This window comes from Chelonia mydas, chromosome 3 (assembly GCF_015237465.2).
Source record: "Chelonia mydas isolate rCheMyd1 chromosome 3, rCheMyd1.pri.v2, whole genome shotgun sequence".
Taxonomy (NCBI): domain Eukaryota; kingdom Metazoa; phylum Chordata; order Testudines; family Cheloniidae; genus Chelonia; species Chelonia mydas.
Window position 1 is genome coordinate 165,615,506 of NC_057851.1, and position 18,115 is coordinate 165,633,620.

Consider the following 18,115-nt stretch of genomic DNA (forward strand, 5'->3'; position numbering starts at 1 on the left):
AAATCTGAAACATTTCAATGTTTGCAGTGGTGTATTTATTCCACAGTAAAAACAAACAGTACTTTAATTTAAAAATATAATTTGACAAAAGGAAAAAGGACAAAAAACTAGTACAGTTGGTGTTACAATGTAGAAGTCTGCCTAAGTGCAACACTGCTACCAGCAGCTGTGTTCATAGACTGTATTAGATTTGGACACCACTCTGAAACCTGTATTAGATTTGGACACCATAACCCTATCATAGTACTCACTGAAAGTACAAATTTAAGTAACCATGTTTCCAACATTAATGTTATCTCAGCATTTGGAAGAATCTCTGTGCTGCACCCGCTAATGTGAATTCTTAGTGAACATGTATGACAAGAAAAATAGACTTGTCATCAAATAGTAAATTACACAAAACACTTATTGCTTCTGTAAACCCTGGAATCCCCTCCCCCCCTTCTCCTTACCCTTGAGAGAATGTGGGTGTTAAGGCATAGCTTGACACAATTAAGTTTTCATTTCCAATTTAACATTGTTGAAAGGCAGGTGGCAAGTTATACCACCCTAAAGTGCTCAGAGGCTGTTGTAAGTCAACTGTTTGTCTGGTTTACGTTTGGGGTGGGAAAGAGAAGACTGGAGACCTGACACAAGCAAAACACATTGACTTTCACTCTTAAATATTAACTTTGATATTTATCTTGCTTTCCAATGCATTAGAAGGTAACCACTTTCGAAACATTTTCTTAAGGTCTTTATTTGAAGAATTCACAACATACAATCACAGGATTAAGCAGTAAATACAAAGCGGTAGTACACAACTGGTCCTTCAGAGAAATGCTGAATCAGTCCCATTAGTTATGGTTCACTCACTTCTTAGATTTTGGTTGTGAGGCCATGTAGAGAGCTATTAGACAGTAGATGGTCCCTCCTATCGTTAGGGCCATAGTGGTCCGATATAGCAGCTGATCAGGAACTCCTCGTTTCAGATGTACTGGCAATCCATCAGCCTTCTTTGGGAGAAGAACAACACAGCACATGAAAAAAGGCTGATCAGCACAAAGAAGCTACTATAGCTAAAATAAGGAGAATTATGAGAGAGAGTTGGGGAGCGTAAAGAAACCCCCCCCACAAACCACTATGTAATTAATCCTCCAACAGAACATAGGGTTTCCTCCTGAAACTGCACAAAGGGAAGAGCAGACTAGTTTTATTTTAAGTGCAGATATTTGTTTTATTACATGCACCTTGCAAATTGTAGGCACAAACATGCCTTGGAATATTTTCTCAAAATCCTTTATCATAAAAGGCACTTGACTAAAAAGTGTCACTAACTAGAGAATGGGAGAGGATATGTATAAATCAAACGTGGTTCACCAATTCAGCATTACACATGCTAAATAAAAATGGCATGAAGAGAGCCGAGTACATTTTAAAAAGCACAACCCCTTGTCATTCTCATAAAAAACAGAATGTTATATGAAGTTTATTCTTAATTTTAAATGAGAGAACTCCTTTAAATGTGAACTCAACCCGTCAGTCACTACCAAACAAGTAGTTAATCCACAGAGACAACACAAAAGCTCTGGAGGACACTACATATACCGTTATTCCATAGGTTTTGAGCACCAGTAAATGTTTACATAGTTTATAAACATTTAAAATTACTGAACACCACCAGACAAACTGGGGATCGTGATTCCAGTTTGTTCTTGCATTCAGCTTTGTTGGATCATAAGCTTGTCATATATTCCCAGAAAGAAAACATGTTTACAACTGACCCGAATGCGATAAGCACCTGTAGCTGTGTGAAGAAAGGAGATCTGAGGTTTTTCTCCTTTCTTGTCCTGCCAATACAAGGATTCCTGTGCAGAGTCTCAAGGTACTGAGACCATGAATTATCAAGCAACGAACAAACTATAGGATGTTATGAAAATTACTACAAATCCTTTCTAAAAGATTCAAACATTAATACCTTTTGGACCAAATGTTGCAGAATTTGAGTTACACCTGTGCACGCTCTCTGGTGCGGGCCCACTGATGGCATTGCACAGGTGCAATGAAGGGCAGAATATGGCCCACTATCTTCAGCCCTTTTTATTTAAATTTTCTCTTAATAAAGCTTTTCTTCTTACCTGAAATAGCTTCTGGAGGTCCGGCACCTTGTTTTTACCCAAATAAGAAACAGCTGCTGGCGAATCTGAGGCAAGTTTAGTTGGCGTTCCAAAAATCAGAGCTGGTGATTCTGTGGATGCCAGTGGCTTGAGTCCCTGAAAATGGAGATTTAAGTGTTGAGTACCTGGATATTTAACAGTTGAAAAGAATGTACCGCTAATCATGTTCCAAGTAAACATATTACCACAGCTAAAATGAAAAGGCATTATAGAGAGAAAGCTAACCTGGCTACAGCCCCCCACCTCAAAAAAAACCCCCACTAAAATGACATCCAATTACAAATATATAGGAGGTGACTGTCAAATTTGTCAGCTAGTTTTGGCTCAGGACTTGACAAATTCACTTGCCATTTGCAAATAAGCAACCTTCCATGGTGAATGAGGATTTACCCATCAGATTCTCCATGTTTTTTTCAAAAGTTTCTAGCCCTTATCATTGCAGAGAGGGTCTTCCAAATGTGAAGTTAAAAAGTCAACTAAAGCAGTGTTTCCCTGAAATGGTAGTCAGCCTGAAATAAAAGTGAAGAGCGCCTCAAGGCCCAAATCCTGTCCCAATGTGCTGCCTGAACAGCATGGGAATTCCTCAGACACATAGGGGGGAGGGGAATAACTGACAAACAAAGTAAGACCTAATGATTGCTGCAGGCAGTGGCACACACCTTAAATGAAGGTTTGGCAGTGGGTTGGGGGAAATGGCTAGAACTATCTTCACTTTGTACAGGTACAGCAGGTGCTGCTGGATAAGAGGACACCGTTAAGCAGGAATAACCTCCTCCTACAGCACTCAGCTGGTACTGCTCCTGCTGCTTATCCCCATCCCCCAAGTCTCCACGGACTAAGCCATAATTTAAACCTTTATTTCAGATCATGTACTCTGATTTGATACCATAAATCCTATTTATTGAAAAGGTTTTCATGTATACTATTCAAAGTTATGGTTCCCCCAGGAACTGTAAGGTGTCCTGCTTGCATATCTCTCTCTAAATACTTATTACTATACATGGAGTTAAACTTCATGTGCGCGTGCAGTGAGGATAAGATAAGGCTGCTGCGAAAGCCATAACAAGTTTTCTAATTTATCCACATAAATGGAGAAATATACATTAATGCAACAGTGAGGCTGAGATTTTAGTTTGATAGATTTTAAATTCAGAGTAATGAAAACACTGATCCAATGCAGTGAACAAAATCGTTGCCCCACTGAAATCAATGGGAATTTTGCGACTGACTTCACAGCGGTCAGGATTTCACCATAGGGTTTAGTTCTAAAAGATGCTTGAAATTTTTGTAGTGCACTTAGTAAAATGCTAGATTACAATATGTATTGGAGAACTTTATTATTTTCTCTATTTATAAACCAAATTACTTTATAAAAAAGGCATTAGTCTTCATTCAAGAAGAAATCAACTGCAAATCTAAAGTTTTAGAACTAACTAAGTAAACAGTTTGGAAACTGGCTAAAAAAATAATCTTTTAGCCTGAGAGCAACCATGAGACATGTCAAAGTAATTTTCAGAGGTTAAAAACTCCTAAAGATAATGAAACCATCTTAATCACAACTGAGAAGACCATTTCACTATCATCCATTACCGTTAGGAGTTTTTTCTACTATGATGCTAAGCATTTAGTGTAATTAAAACATTTAGATTTGCATAATGAATAGGTTATTACACCAAAATCTCTTGTGATCTTTCTCCCTTGCATTAACAAATTACTTTTCAGTTGTCTATTCGATCTTGTATTCTGGAGTCTTCCCAATCACAAAAGAAATGTTGTATTACACAGAAATTAAAAGTTAAATGGATGGCAGTCTAACAAACTGAACTCCCATGGACTTCCCACATCGGTGATATGTTACACCATACTTAGCATCCTGGTGACTTCCCCAGCTATAATAGTCCTCCCTACCCTTTGCGCTAACAATCTGGAACTTTCATCTCTCTTCCTCCAGCACTTCCTTTGTAAAATTTTACCTTAAAATTCAGATGGTTATCCTTCATTGGGAGTCAGCCATCCCCATGCCATCTCCCTACACTTACTAGATCCCCTCCAGTTCCTCCTCACTGCAATTAATCTGCTCCTTTCCTACTTAGATTTTAGACTGTCACCACTGATCTCTATTATATAAAAACCAAATTGTGTTGTATGCACTGAGGTCATAGTAAGTTGCAAGCCATTTCAATAAATTCTGTGCTACTTCATCCATCCTGAGTTCTTCATCCCACGCCTAATATATATCTTTACTGGTTAATAAAAAATAAAAAAGCTTTCACAGTAGATCATTTAAAAAAAATCACTTGTATTTTAAACCACTACCACCCATTGTGCACTGTATAGGGTTTTGATTAGGCTACTAAGACATCCATGCTTACTATGAGTTACCGTGTAGCTGTTTAAAGATTTAGAGACACACTCAGGTTTTCCTTTTTATTGCACCAATAGAGACAAGCATCAAAATATTTTCAAGTAATAAAGGACATTCAAACCTGACTTTCCCCTGGAATGACACTTAATCCAAAGTCAAGGATTGGAAAAGTGGTGACAAAGTCACTCAATACTGACAAGCAAGCTTAATTTGCCTTAGCCTCTCTTCAAACTATTTTTTTTTTGGTTTTTATTATTGGAGTTAGTCAAGAACATATCAAAGAACAAGGTCAGGGGTATTTTTACAGCCTAAATTGCACTATGTGAGCCTCTAAAGAAATAAAAGAATGCAATGAAATCGATTTTTGGAGAAAATAATTCAGATAAGACTACCTTAAATTCCTATGGAGACTCTCAGATGTTTCAGAGTCTCAAGCGAGCAACAACATAGGTACAGTAAGAAAGTATAGAATTTCTACTTGTGCTACTACAAGTGATTACTTGTGCTTTTATCTGCTTTTGCTTGAATATTTAGGTTAGTTTGTAGTACCATAACATTAATAGTTTTACTTAAGAGAATTAAGTCACAGAAAGAAACCATTACTGAAGTCAAAACTGGATGGAGAGTAAGTCCATGACATTAAAAAATTACTGTGCAAGAAATGCAGAGAAAGATTTTTTTGCTGTTTGGTAACAGTTTCATATCGTTTGTATAACAAAAATAATTTGCAGTTCATGGTGCTGGGGAATACATGCACAAGTTCAGTTTTTCTTCATTTTCCCCAAATAAAAATATTTCTGTATAGAATCATAGAATATCAGGGTTGGAAGGGACCTCAGGAGGTCATCTAGTCCAACCCCCTGCTCAAAGCAGGATCAATCCCCAACTAAATCATCCCAGCCAGGGCTTTGTCAAGCCTGACCTTAAAAACAAGGAGATTCCACCACCTCCCTAGGTAACCCATTCCAGTGCTTCACCACCCCCCTCGTGAAAAAGTTTTTCCTAATATCCAACCTAAACCTCCCCCATTGCAACTTGAAACCATTACTCCTTGTTCTGTCATCTGCTACCACTGAGAACAGTCTAGATCCATCCTCTTTGGAACCCCCCTTTCAAGTAGGTGAATGCAGCTATCAAATCCTCCCTCATTCTTCTCTTCTGCAGACTAAAGAATCCCAGTTCCCTCAGCCTCTCCTCATAAGTCATGTGCTCCAGTCCCCTAATCATTTTTGTTGCCCTCCACTGGACGCTTTCCAATTTTTCCACATCCTTCTTGTAGTGTGGGACCCAAAACTGGACACAGTACTCCAGATGAGGCCTCACCAATGTCGAAACGATCTCATCCCTCGATCTGCTGGCAATGCCCCTACTTATACAGGCCAAAATGCCGTTAGCCTTCTTTGCAACAAGGGCACACTGTTGACTCACATCCAGCTTCTCGTACACTGTAACCCCTAGGTCCTTTTCTGCAGAACTGCCGGTCGGTCCCCACCCTGTAGCAGTGCATGGGATTCTTCCATCCTAAGTGCAGGACTCCGCACTTGTCCTTGTTGAAGCCCATCAGATTTCTTTTGGCCCAATCCTCTAATTTGTCTAGGTCCCTCTGTATCCTATCCCTACCGTCCAGCATATTTACCGCTCCTCCCAGTTTAGTGTCATTTGCAAACTTGTGGAGGGTGCAGTCCACGCCATCCTCCAGATCATTAATGAAGATCTGAACAAAACCGGCCCCAGGACCGACCCTTGGGGCACTCCGCTTGATACCGGCTGCCAACTAGACATGGAGCCATTGATCACTACTCTTTGAGCCAGACGATCCAGCCAGCTTTCTGTCCACCTTATAGTCCATCCAGCCCATACTTCTTTAACTTGCTGGCAAGAATACTGTGGCAGACTGTATCAAAAGCTTTGCTAAAGTCAAGGAATAACATACCCACTGCTTTCCCCTCATCCACAGAGCCAGTGGATGTGTTATTCCTTGACTATCTCATCATAGAAGGCAATTAGGTTGGTCAGGCATGACTTGCTCTTAGTGAATCCATGCTGACTGTTCCTGATCACTTTCCTCTCCTCTAAGTGCTTCAGAATTGATTCCTTGAGGACCTGCTCCATGATTTTTCCAAGGATTGAGGTGAGGCTGACTGGTCTGTAGTTCCCTGGATCATCCTCCTTCCCTTTTTTAAATATGAGCACTACATTAGCCTTTTTTTCAGTCTTCCGAGACCTCCCCCAATCGCCATGAGTTTTTAAAGATAATGGCCAATGGCTCTGCAATCACATCCGCCAACTCCTTCAGCACCCTCGGATGCAGTGCATCCGGTCCCATGGACTTGTGCTCATCCAGCTTTTCTAAATAGTCCCAAACCACTTCTTTCTCCACAGAGGGCTGGTCACCTCCTCCCCATGCTGTGCTGCCCAGTGCAGCAGTCTGGGAGCTGACCTTGTTTGTGAAGACAGAGGCAAAAAAAGCATTGAGTACATTAGCTTTTTCCACATCCTCTGTCACTAGGTTACCTCCCTCATTCAGTAAGGGGTCCACACTTTCCTTGGCTTTCTTCTTGTTGCTAACATACCTGAAGAAATCCTTCTTGTTACTCTTAACATCTCTTGCTAGCTGCAACTCCAAGTGTGATTTGGCCTTCCTGATTTCACTCCTACATGCCTGAGCAATATTTTTATACTCTTCCCTGGTCATTTGTCCATTCTTTTTTATGTTTAAGATCAGCAAGGATTTCACTGTTAAGCCAAGCTGGTCAGCCTGCCATATTTACTACTCTTTCTACACATCGGGATGGTTTGTTCCTGCAACCTCAATAAGGATTCTTTAAAATACAGCCAGCTCTCCTGGACTCCTTTCCCCCTCATGTTATTCTCCCAGGGGATCCTGCCCATCAGTTCCCTGAGGGAGTTAGGGTCTGTATTCTGCTGCTCTCCTTTCTTCCTTGTGTCAGGATCCCGAACTCTACCATCTCATGGTCACTGCCTCCCAGGTTCCCATCCACTTTTGCTTCTCCTACTAATTCTTCCCAGTTTGTGAGCAGCAGGGCAAGAAGAGCTCTGCCCCTTGTTGGTTCCTCCAGCGCTTGTACCAGGAAATTGTCCCCTACACTTTCCAAAAAGTTCCTGGATTGTCTGTGCACCGCTGTATTGCTCTTCCAGCAGCTATCAGGGTGACTGAAGTCTCTCATGAGAGCCAAGGCCTGTGATCTAGTAACTTCAGTTAGTTGCCGGAAGAAAGCCTCGTCGACCTCATCCCCCTGGTCTGATCGTCTATAGCAGACTCCCACCACGACATCACTCTTGTTGCTCACACTTGTATAGTACAAGAGTCTATTTGTGAGTACATCTGAACACTGATTCACTGAATATAATGACAGGTTTCAGAGTAGCAGCCGTGTTAGTCTGTATTCGCAAAAAGAAAAGGACGCATCCAATGAAGTGAGCTGTAGCTCACGAAAGCTTATGCTCAAATAAATTTGTTAGTCTCTAAGGTGCCGTAAGTACTCCTTTTCTTTTTACTGAATATAGTGGGTCAGATTTTTGGCCTTTGGTAAATCCCATCTGCACCACTCACGTAAGGGAATCCTCTAATGTCATAACAGATATAGCCAACACTTTGCCACTCATTCCCTTCCCTGCAAACCAAAGAGTATTCCAGGGAGGACATGGGCATAGGGAGTGAGGCCACAGAGCCCTGTGCCTCTGACAATCACAGTCCAGAGGAATGGTCCCTGATAGATTAGGACAGAAGTTGGTGGGGTTGGGAGAGAGGAAAGAGAAACTAGGACTGGGAATTTAGGTGAGGCAGGGGGTGAAATTGGGACAGGATGGAGGGAAGGAGAGGAGACTGATCTGATCAGGTGCACAGTGTGAAATGGAATAGCTGGGCAAAGACTGGATCAAGGTGATGATAGAGGGACTTTGGAACTGTGAACCAGTGGGAACGTTGAAGTGGGGAAAGGGTGCTGTGCAAATATTTAATTACATAATCACATACTAACACGAATATGTGCCAGGGGAGTGAATTAAGGGTTCTCAACATCCAAAATGAATATAGTCCTATGTGGTCTGATTAGATCTTTCATACTGCAGCAATATCCAAAACACCTTCCAATACCCGTAATTAAAAAGCAATCAAAACCCCATTATGTACTTAAAACAAAATTCAAATGCCACTGAATGTCATCCACTTTTTAGTGTTACTCTCCATTTTCAGCATTTTGCTTTATAGTAAAAAAAATCTTTACAGCAGAGCTGCTGAAGCTGCCATTCTATGACTTAGTCAACGTGTTGTAGATGGTCAGTACATGGAGCTTTAGGATGAACTTTTGTCTCATTTGCCCTAAGTCTCATGCTGTTTGCATTTTAACACAATGCAGATAAGGGTTTAGAATATTTCTTTAGCACACCACACAAAACATTGGGGGGGGGGGGGGGGGGGGGAATCGCGCAAAGTGAATTAAATTGAGGGGGAATGGAAGAAGATACACTGCTCATAGTTTATGCTTGAAAAACAAAGTTAAAGTGTTACAGAATGTGTTTTAACAGGAGGCCTTTATGAATTCACTAAACCTTAACACCTATCATATAAACAATTCCTTACGCTGTAGAAAGAGAGCTTTGTTCCAGAGACTGAGCATAAACTATTAACTGAGATTACATTTACATTCTGACAAGGCTAATCCATGTGCATTTTTAGATGGGATCATTCCTAATTGCTGTTTGTTCATTTATCAAGCCAATGTCAATCAACAGCAAAATTTCTGAATACATTAGTCACAAATTCAGGAATATCTAGTCTATACTAGGAAATGTCTGCTGGTATAGAAATGCCTCAGAAAATGAATTTATTCCACCCCCAACCCTGACATTGTTATACTGAAAAAAGTTTTAGTATAGACCTGACCTAAAACTATTTGAAAGTAGTCCCACTATTGATCTCAAAGGTCACTCCATTTCCCTCCATTAAGAATCTCAATGGAAAGTGGACACACAGCCCACCTGTCCATTGTAACGGAAGGTACATGACTTGCAGAAAGTCAGAGGTGTCTACAACTGACTGAGAGCCACAAGCAACATCTTCCCTATGATGATCTTTGTGCTACTGGCATGGTGAGATGAGAAAAGGAAATCAACTTTGCTCAACCATTCCTTAACACAAGATTTCATAGTACGTACTACATTAAGGGCTTGTCTACACTGGCACTTTATAGTGCTGAAACTTTCTTATACAGGGATGTGAAAAAATACACCCGAGCACAGCAATTTTCAGCGCTGTAAAGCGCCAGTGTAAACAGTGCACAAGCACTTACGCCTCTCATGGAGATGTTTTTTAAGAGCGCTGGGAGACTCAGATGTTTCAGAGTCTCAAGCGAGCAACAATAGCATAGGTACAGTAAGAAAGTATAGAATTTCTACTTGTGCTACAAGTGATTACTCGTGCTTTTATCTATTTTTGCTTGAAAAAACTGCCCCTGCAGCTCCCATTTGCCATGGTTTGCACTTGGGGCGGGGGCAGCGTGTGGAGCCCCCTGGCTGCCCCTATGCATAGAAGCCAGACATGCTGCTGCTTCTGGGAGTAGGAAGTCAATTCTACAAGGAAAAATGTATTCAACTAAGGATGCTCAGGCTTGGCTTTAAATCATCTTCCCATTATAAGGCTGTTAGACCTGGGAGATACTCAAATTTTGTCAGAGACCAGATCCATCATAAAGATGCCTGAGACACTCCTACCCAGCTAGGGGCTGAGGGTGGAGCAGGAGCTGCTATGGCAGCTCTAAACATGAGGATTCACCTGTGCTGGGAGAATCCTCCCATGGCCAAGCCTTGAGAGCAGTTTTAGAGGGCCACAGCAGAATCTTTCATTTTCAAGTAGGTGAACATTTCCCACTTTTTGGACTTGCCTATGAGGATGCAGGAGAAAATTTTTAAAGCCCAGCAAATAAACTAACCCAGCAACCACTTACCCCGGACTAAATGCACAATGCTCCACACCACACACTCTCCCAAGCAACACCTGTTCTAAATGGTTTCTTAGTAGTCAAACACTACTCATGACTTGGGCCTAAAGACCCAACTAACTTGGCTGAACTTAGAGACCCCAATTAATGCCACCCCAACCTCTCCTCCCTTCCACCACATACAAATAAATGAATTAGTGCTGCCACACACAACACACATCAAATCAGTTAATGTTCTTGCACGGAAGGTGGCACACTTACATGGCGCTGCTTGGGGCCTCTCTTGCTAGCTCAATAGGGGACAAGCTGCAAACACACCATGCCTGCAACAGTGGAAGCAACACTGGGAGTCGTAGGTGTCTGCAGAATAAGGTCTGGTCTATACTTGAAAGTTATGTCCGTTAGGTGTGCAAAAGAGTCACACCCCTAACCAACAGAGCTATGCTGGCAAAAGCCCTAGTGTAGATTCTAAGAGTTCTTTTGCTCGTGTAGTTTGTTTCATACAGGAAACTAGCATAAACTATATCAGCAAAAGAACTTGTTTGCTGATACAGTTATACTGGCAAGCTCTTTTTAGTGTAGAGCTGGCTTTCTAGTATAGAAAATCTCTTCTGGTGGAAGAGATCACTGCAGAGTGGATAAAAGATTGATTTTTTTAAAAAATCAATTTTTCTTTAAATTAAATGTATTTAAAATTAAATTTTAAACAGCCTACGTTAAGGCCTAAAGCTATTATAATCTACTAACAACTCAAATGAAATGCAAAAAAATATTAAGCAGTACGTTTGCTCCCAAGGTCTAAATAGAGTCAAACTACTGGACTGGTGGAAGTCACTGGAACTAGGGTTTGTTGAAGTGCTAAACCAGCTTTTGATAGCAGTAAAGAATATTTTCTTCACTTCAGCTTATTCAACTAGTTCAGTTCAATGACCAGTTCATTGAGAATTAAAAAAGCAATTGAGAATTGAAAAAGCATGAAAGGGTGTTTAAGCATGAAAGCTTCTTTTCTTCTTCCATTCTATGAATAGAAGCTAGGTATGAGAGGATAATATCTACTAGTCGTAAAATCTTGAAGCACACATGATTAAATAGCATCAGTTCAATTCACTAACTAGAGATACCTCCTTTGTTTGAAAAATCAGTTTTAAAAGCAAAAATTATATTTTTCTTATATATCCAGAATATTTAAGGTAGTTTTATTTAATTGTTTAAAATGCTGTTTTGTGCATTTAATTGAATTTCCATCCAAATACAGCTTGACACAAATTGCAAGTAAAATAATAATAATAAAAAAAATCATCCAGTAAACAGGTAAGCTATATAATTACTTAAATAAATGCAGATACAGTGCATCCTCCTTGTTAGCAAGAAGCACCAAGTTTAGCTTAAAGGCTAAATATAGCAGGAAAGCAAACATTTTAATTGTTACTAACCAGTGAGAGTCTCTCTCTCTTTAGGAAAATAACTAAAGTACAAGTGCAAAACAATTAAAATGGATTATTTAAATCAATGCTTCCTGTCTGCTGAGTTAAATCATGATTAAAATCAGTGATTTAAATAGCTTTGATTTAAATCAATCCACTGTGCATCAGTTTATGCTCAGCTCATAATTGGGAAGTTTTTCTTTATATAAGCACAAGTAGTATTCTTAAAAAAAACCTCCCCACACAACAAGTTTTGCAGAAGTTGAGAACACTTACAGGAAATATTTCTGCTTGCCCAGGATGAGTAAGTTTTTCATACCCTGTTTATTCATGATGTTTGACTGTATAGGCAAATTTGAATACAATATGCCACCGATACAGTATAAATTAAGGAAAAGAGTAAGGTTTAACAACAAAAATGACACTTCAAGTGACATTAGCATATGGATTAGTCTTCCAAAGCTGAGGGAACAAGGAAGAGATGGACTAATGTCTCAGGTTTTCAACCTAGACCTTTGATCTTACTTTGAATTTACTGGATCCCAACCAAGGGAAAGGTAAGCATTCATGGATGTCAATTCAACCTTTGCTTTTAACTGATTTTTACCTGAAAACAGAGCTCTTCACTGTTAATAAAAAGCTTTGGATGCTTGAAGCTGAGAAATTATGGCATTGGGTTTGAAGACGGGAAGCTAGTGAATATGAATACTTTGTTTAACTAAGGCTTCTTCTGCACTTGGAAGTAGCATTATCTCAGTAGTCAGTTGTCATAGAAGACTAGGGTTGGAAAGGACCTCAGGAGGTCATCTAGTCCAACCCCCTGCTCAAAGCAGGGCCAACCCCAACTAAATCATCCCAGCCAGGGCTTTCAATACTGCTTATCTGATTGTACACACAAAGACGACCCATGGCTCCCGCCGAACTGGTATTATCCATGGCGTTTTTTGGTCTACATTTAGGGACAAACCATGGTAGGCACCAGTTTGGCGAACACATGGTTGAGAGTTAGTTGCTGAAGCAGTGTTATTTTTCCAATGCAAACAAGGTCTGAGATCCTCCTCCTCTTGAGAGACAAACCAGCCCCATTTTACAGGTGGGTAATAAAGGGAAGCAGGAGGGATGAGGTGACTTGCCCAAGGTCACGCAGCAGGTCAGTGGCGGCGTCAGGAACCGGACCCGCAGAGAGCGCCCTGAGGGCATCACTTCCCGCCACGCAGGGCGGCCCAAGCCCCGTGAGGCCAGGGCACACCCCTCACAGATGGGCTCAGACGCCACGTTCAGATCTGCCCGCAGTCAAACGGCGCCGTGGCCTCTTCCCGAGCCCTGACCCGACAGCCGTGAAGGCGGCCGCGGCAGGGACTCCGGCCGCGCGGGAAGGTCACCCAGCGGGCGCGAGGCAGCCGGCCCACAAGCCACGCGGAGGCTTCCCCACGACGGCAGCCCAGAGCCCGCCCGTCGCGTGAAGGTCACCGCGCCCCGCTGGCCTGCGGCCGACCCGGCGTGCCGCGCCCAGCGGACTGTCCCGCTCCAAGCCCCGCCGGGAGCGGCGCTGGGAGGACGGTGAAGGTCAGCGACCGTGTGGCGCCGGCCACGCGCTCACCTGGGGGGCATAGGCGGCGGCCGCCACCGCCCCAACCAGCCTCTGGCTGAAGCCGCTGAATTTATAATACATGGCGCCGGGCTCTCCGCGCTGCTGCCCCGCAGGCACCCGGCCGGCCGCGACACGCTCCGAGACAGGACCTTCCTCTCCTCTCCTCCCCCCGGGGCTTCCCCAGCCTGTCGGGCCCCGGCGGCGGGAGGCAGTTTTGTAGAGCGCTACGCCGAATGCCTGTAGAACAAACTCGGAAACCAGCCCAAAAAAGCGCTGCCTACGAGGCTTGAGTGATAAAGGCGGGTCCTTCGTGGATTGCGGGAGCGCGAACTGCCCCCGGGTTCTGTAGCGAGCACGAAGAGCGGGCGACAGTTTCTAATCAGGCAGCAGTAAGGCAGCCTAATACGCCTGCGCACTCGGCCCCCGATGCGGGATTTAGGCCCCCACCGCTCCGCCTCTGGGGAAAGGCCCAAGAGCCACCCAATCAGCGGCCGAGAGCCGTTGAAACCCCGCCTCCTGCATAACAACTGTTGCTAGCTGGGGACGCTTTCTGTGGCACGTGTGTACAGCCTGCCGGGGCGGAGATGCGGTGGGACGGGTAGGCCGGGCACGATCGCTGGGGGAGGCTGGCCTCGTGGGGCGGCTGCAGCGGGGTGGGGGCCCGGGCGGGGCGACAGGGCAAGGCCCCAAGGGAGGGGCGTCCGGTGGGGTGAAAGGAGCTAACGGAGCGGGGAGGCGGCGCTCCCCGAACCCCAGCGAAGGAGGGTGCAGGCGGGGGAGCCCCTTCCACTGAGCGTCCGTGAGTCTTCAGAGCTTCTCAGCGGGTTTTACCTGTGGATCCAGGAGATTAATGACCTGCGGGTGTGTCTCTCTGCATGTGCATATGTTAATGAGGACTCAGGGGGCCCTGCTCAGTCATTATCGGCTCTTCTCGACTTTTCATTTTTATTGCTCTGCTCCAGTTGTTACCTCCCACACGAGTGCTCTGTAATATTGGCATCTAGATTGTTGTCAGGTAACAAATGCTGTGGTAATTCTAGGTTTCAGAGTAACAGCGGTGTTAGTCTGTATTTGCAAAAAGAAAAGGAGTACTTGTGGCACCTTAGGGACTAACCAATTTATTCGAGCATAAGTTTCATGTAGCTCACGAAAGCTTATGCTCAAATAAATTGGTTAGTCTCTAAGGTGCCACAAGTACTCCTTTTCTTTTTGTGGTAATTATGGACATCTGGTCTGCTGGTCTCTTGCTACTTTTGTTAATGATACAGAATAAATATTATATAATTTCCTCCCAGAAACTTGGAAATAAAGTGGAAATGCAAACAGTGTTGTTTCCTGCAGTTTAATATGTGTTTGCTTTCCTATTTACCAAACAATTCCTGCCTCACCCCACCTCTCCTGTTATCTTTTTAGTGGAAATGAAATCTACACTACTGTTTGTTTTGTGAAGATTTCCTTTCTTGTAGGGCTGTCAATTAATCGCAGTTAACTCACACGATTAACTAAAAAAAAATGAATCACGATTAAAAAAATGAAACAATTAATAGAAGTTTTGGTTGTATTGTTAAACAATAGAATACCAACTGAAATTTACTGAATATTTTTGGACGTTTTTCTACATATTTAAATATATTCAATTACAACACCGAATACAAAGTGTACACTGCTCACGTTATATTATCATTTTTATTACAAATATTTGCACTGTAAAAATGATAAACAAAAGAAACAGTATTTTTCAGTTCACCTCATACAAGTACTGTAGTGCAATCTCTTTATTGTGAAGGTGCAACTTACAAATGTAGATTTTGTTTTTTGTTACATAACTGCACTCAAAAACCAAACAATGCAAAACTTTAGAGCCTACAAGTCCACTCAGTCCTCCTCCTTGTTCAGCCAATTGCTAAGGCAAACAAGTTTGTTTACATTTATGGGAGATAATGCTACCCGCTTCTTATTTACAACGTCACCAGAAAGTGAGAACAGGCGTTCACACAGGACTTTTGTAGCTGGCAAAGCAAGGTATTTATATGCCAGACTTGCTAAATATCCGTATGCCACTTAATGTTCAGCCACCATTCCAGCGGACATGCTTCCATGCTGACGATGCTCATTTAATAAAAAAAAGTGTTAATTAAATTTGTGACTGAACGCCTTGGGGGAAAATTGTATGTCTCTGGCTCTATTTTACCTGCATTCTGCCATATATTTCATGTTATAGTAATCTTGGATGATGACTCAGCACATGTTCATTTTAAGAACACTTTCGCTGCAGATTTGACAAAATGCAAAGAAGGTACCAGTGTGAGATTTCTAAAGATAGCTATGGCACTCGACCCAAGGTTTAAGAATTTGAAGTGCCATCCAAAATCTGAGCGGGATGAGGTGTGGAGCATGCTTTCAGAAGTCTTAAAAGAGCAACACTCTGATGCGGAAACTACAGAACCCAAATCACCGAAAAAGAAAATCAGCTTTCTGCTGGTGGCATCTGACTCAAATGATGAAAATGAATGTGTCAGTCCGCACAGTTTTGGATTGTTATCAAGCAGAGCTCGTCATCAGCATTGACGCATGTCTTGCTGGAAGACATGGAATGGTGGTTGAAGCATGAAGGGACATATGAATTTTTAACGCATCTGGCATGTAAATACCTTGTGATGCCAGCTACAATAGTGCCATGAGAACACCTGTTCTCACTTTCAGGTGACATTGTGAACAAGAAGCAGGCAGCATTATCTCCTGTACATATAAACAAACTTATTTGTCTGAGCGATTGGCTGAACAAGAAATAGGGCTGAGTGGACTTATGGGCTCTAAAGTTTCACATTGTTTTGTTTTTGAATGCAGTTGGTTTTTTGTACATAATACTGCATTTGTAAGTTCAACTTTCATGATAAATTTCAGAGTAGCAGCCGTGTTAGTCTGTATTCGCAAAAAGAAAAGGAGTACTTGTGGCACCTTACAGACTAACCAATTTATTTGAGCATAAACTTTCATGAGCTACAGCTCACTTCATCGGATTCTCAGATAAATTTGTTAGTCTCTAAGGTGCCACAAGTACTCCTTTCCTTTTTAAAAGAAGAACTTTATTATCAAGTAAAAGAATCACACCTGCAAAATCAGGATGGAAGGTAACTTTACAGGGTAATAAAAAGATTTAAAACACAGAGGACTCCCCTGTGGACTCAGCTTCACAGTTACAAAAACAGGAATAAAACTACCTCTTAGCATAGGGAAAATTCACAAGCTAAAACAAAAGATAATCTGATGCATTTCTTTGCCTCACTTACAATTTTTGTAATTCTTAGATGGATTATTCCAGGTATATTTTTAGGAGATGTTGTCCCTGCTTGGCTTCTCTCTCCATCCAGACAGGGAACAAACAAAGAGAGCCACACACAAATCATCCTCCTCCCCCAGATTTGAAAGTATCTTCTTTCCTCATTGGTCTTTCTGGTCTGGTGCCAGCTAGGTTATTTGAGCTTCTTAACACCTTACAGGTAAAACGATTCAGTACAGCTGCCCCGGAGGGATTTTATGCGACCCTTATCTCTATGTTTATGACAGCAATTAATCATGATTAGTTTTTTAATCACACTATTAATCATCATTATTTTTTTTAATCACTTGACAACCCTACTTTCTTGAGAAGATGGCCAGGTGAGCATCATGAGATATCTCTTTTGAGTGAATTAAATTCTCCTGAAAGCTGTGACAGCCCTCAAATATGAAGTGCTCTGTTTATTCACAGAATGGGTACAGCGTAGTGAACAGCTGTACAAGCTTCCCCATACTACCCAACAGCATGCCTCAGCCCTGATATAGAGGCCTTCTAAGGCTGACAGGGTAATTCAGCCTCCAGATCCATTTAGGTGTTGATCCAAAGTCCATTGAAGTCTATAGGAGTCTTTCCACTAACATGGATGGGCTTTAGATCAGGCACTCTGGTCCAGAATCTAAAAAGTACTCAGAGGTACCCAACTTCCATTGATTTCAATGGCTGTGAGGCACTTAAATATCTTTTGAGGGTCTGGGCCTCAGACCTTGTCCTCTCTGACAGGTTTTAGAGTAGCAGCCATGTTAGCCTGTATTCGCAAAAAGAAAAGGAGGACTTGTGGCACCTTCAAGACTAACCAATTTATTTGAGCATAAGCTTTCGTGAGCTACACCTCGCTTCATAGGATGCATTCAGTGGAAAATACAGTGGGGAGATTTATATACATAGAGAACATGAAACAATGGGTGTTACCATACACACTGTAACCAGAGTGATCACTTAAGGTGAGTTATTACCAGCAGGCGAGTGGGGGGTGGGGAGGGGGGTCGGAACCTTTTGTAGTGGTTCCGTTTCCAGCAGTTGACAAGAACGTCTGAGGAACAGTGGGGGGAGGGGATAAACATGGGGAAATAGTTTTACTTTGTGTAATGACCCATCCATTCCCAGTCTCTATTCAAGCCTAAGTTAATTGTATCCAGTCTGCAAATTAATTCCAATTCAGCAGTCTCTCCTTGGAGTCTGTTTCTGAAGTTTTTTTGTTGAAGTATTGCCACTTTTAGGTCTGTAATCGAGTGACCAGAGAGATTGAAGTGTTCTCCAACTGGTTTTTGAATGTTATAAT

At 42.2% G+C, this 18,115-nt stretch overlaps 1 protein-coding gene across 1 annotated transcript; it reads right to left on the minus strand.

Annotated features, from left to right (window-relative positions):
• Nucleotides 1-723: 723 nt before the first annotated feature.
• Nucleotides 724-13,926, minus strand: LOC102947708 (cytochrome c oxidase subunit 7A-related protein, mitochondrial). Its single transcript, XM_037895815.2, has 3 exons — nt 13,506-13,926; nt 2,118-2,252; nt 724-995 (listed from the first exon to the last, which is right to left on the minus strand). Exons 1-3 carry the CDS (start codon nt 13,575-13,577, stop codon nt 852-854), a joined length of 351 nt encoding a protein of 116 aa, XP_037751743.1. The 5' UTR covers nt 13,578-13,926; the 3' UTR covers nt 724-851.
• Between the last annotated feature and the right edge of the window lie 4,189 nt (nt 13,927-18,115).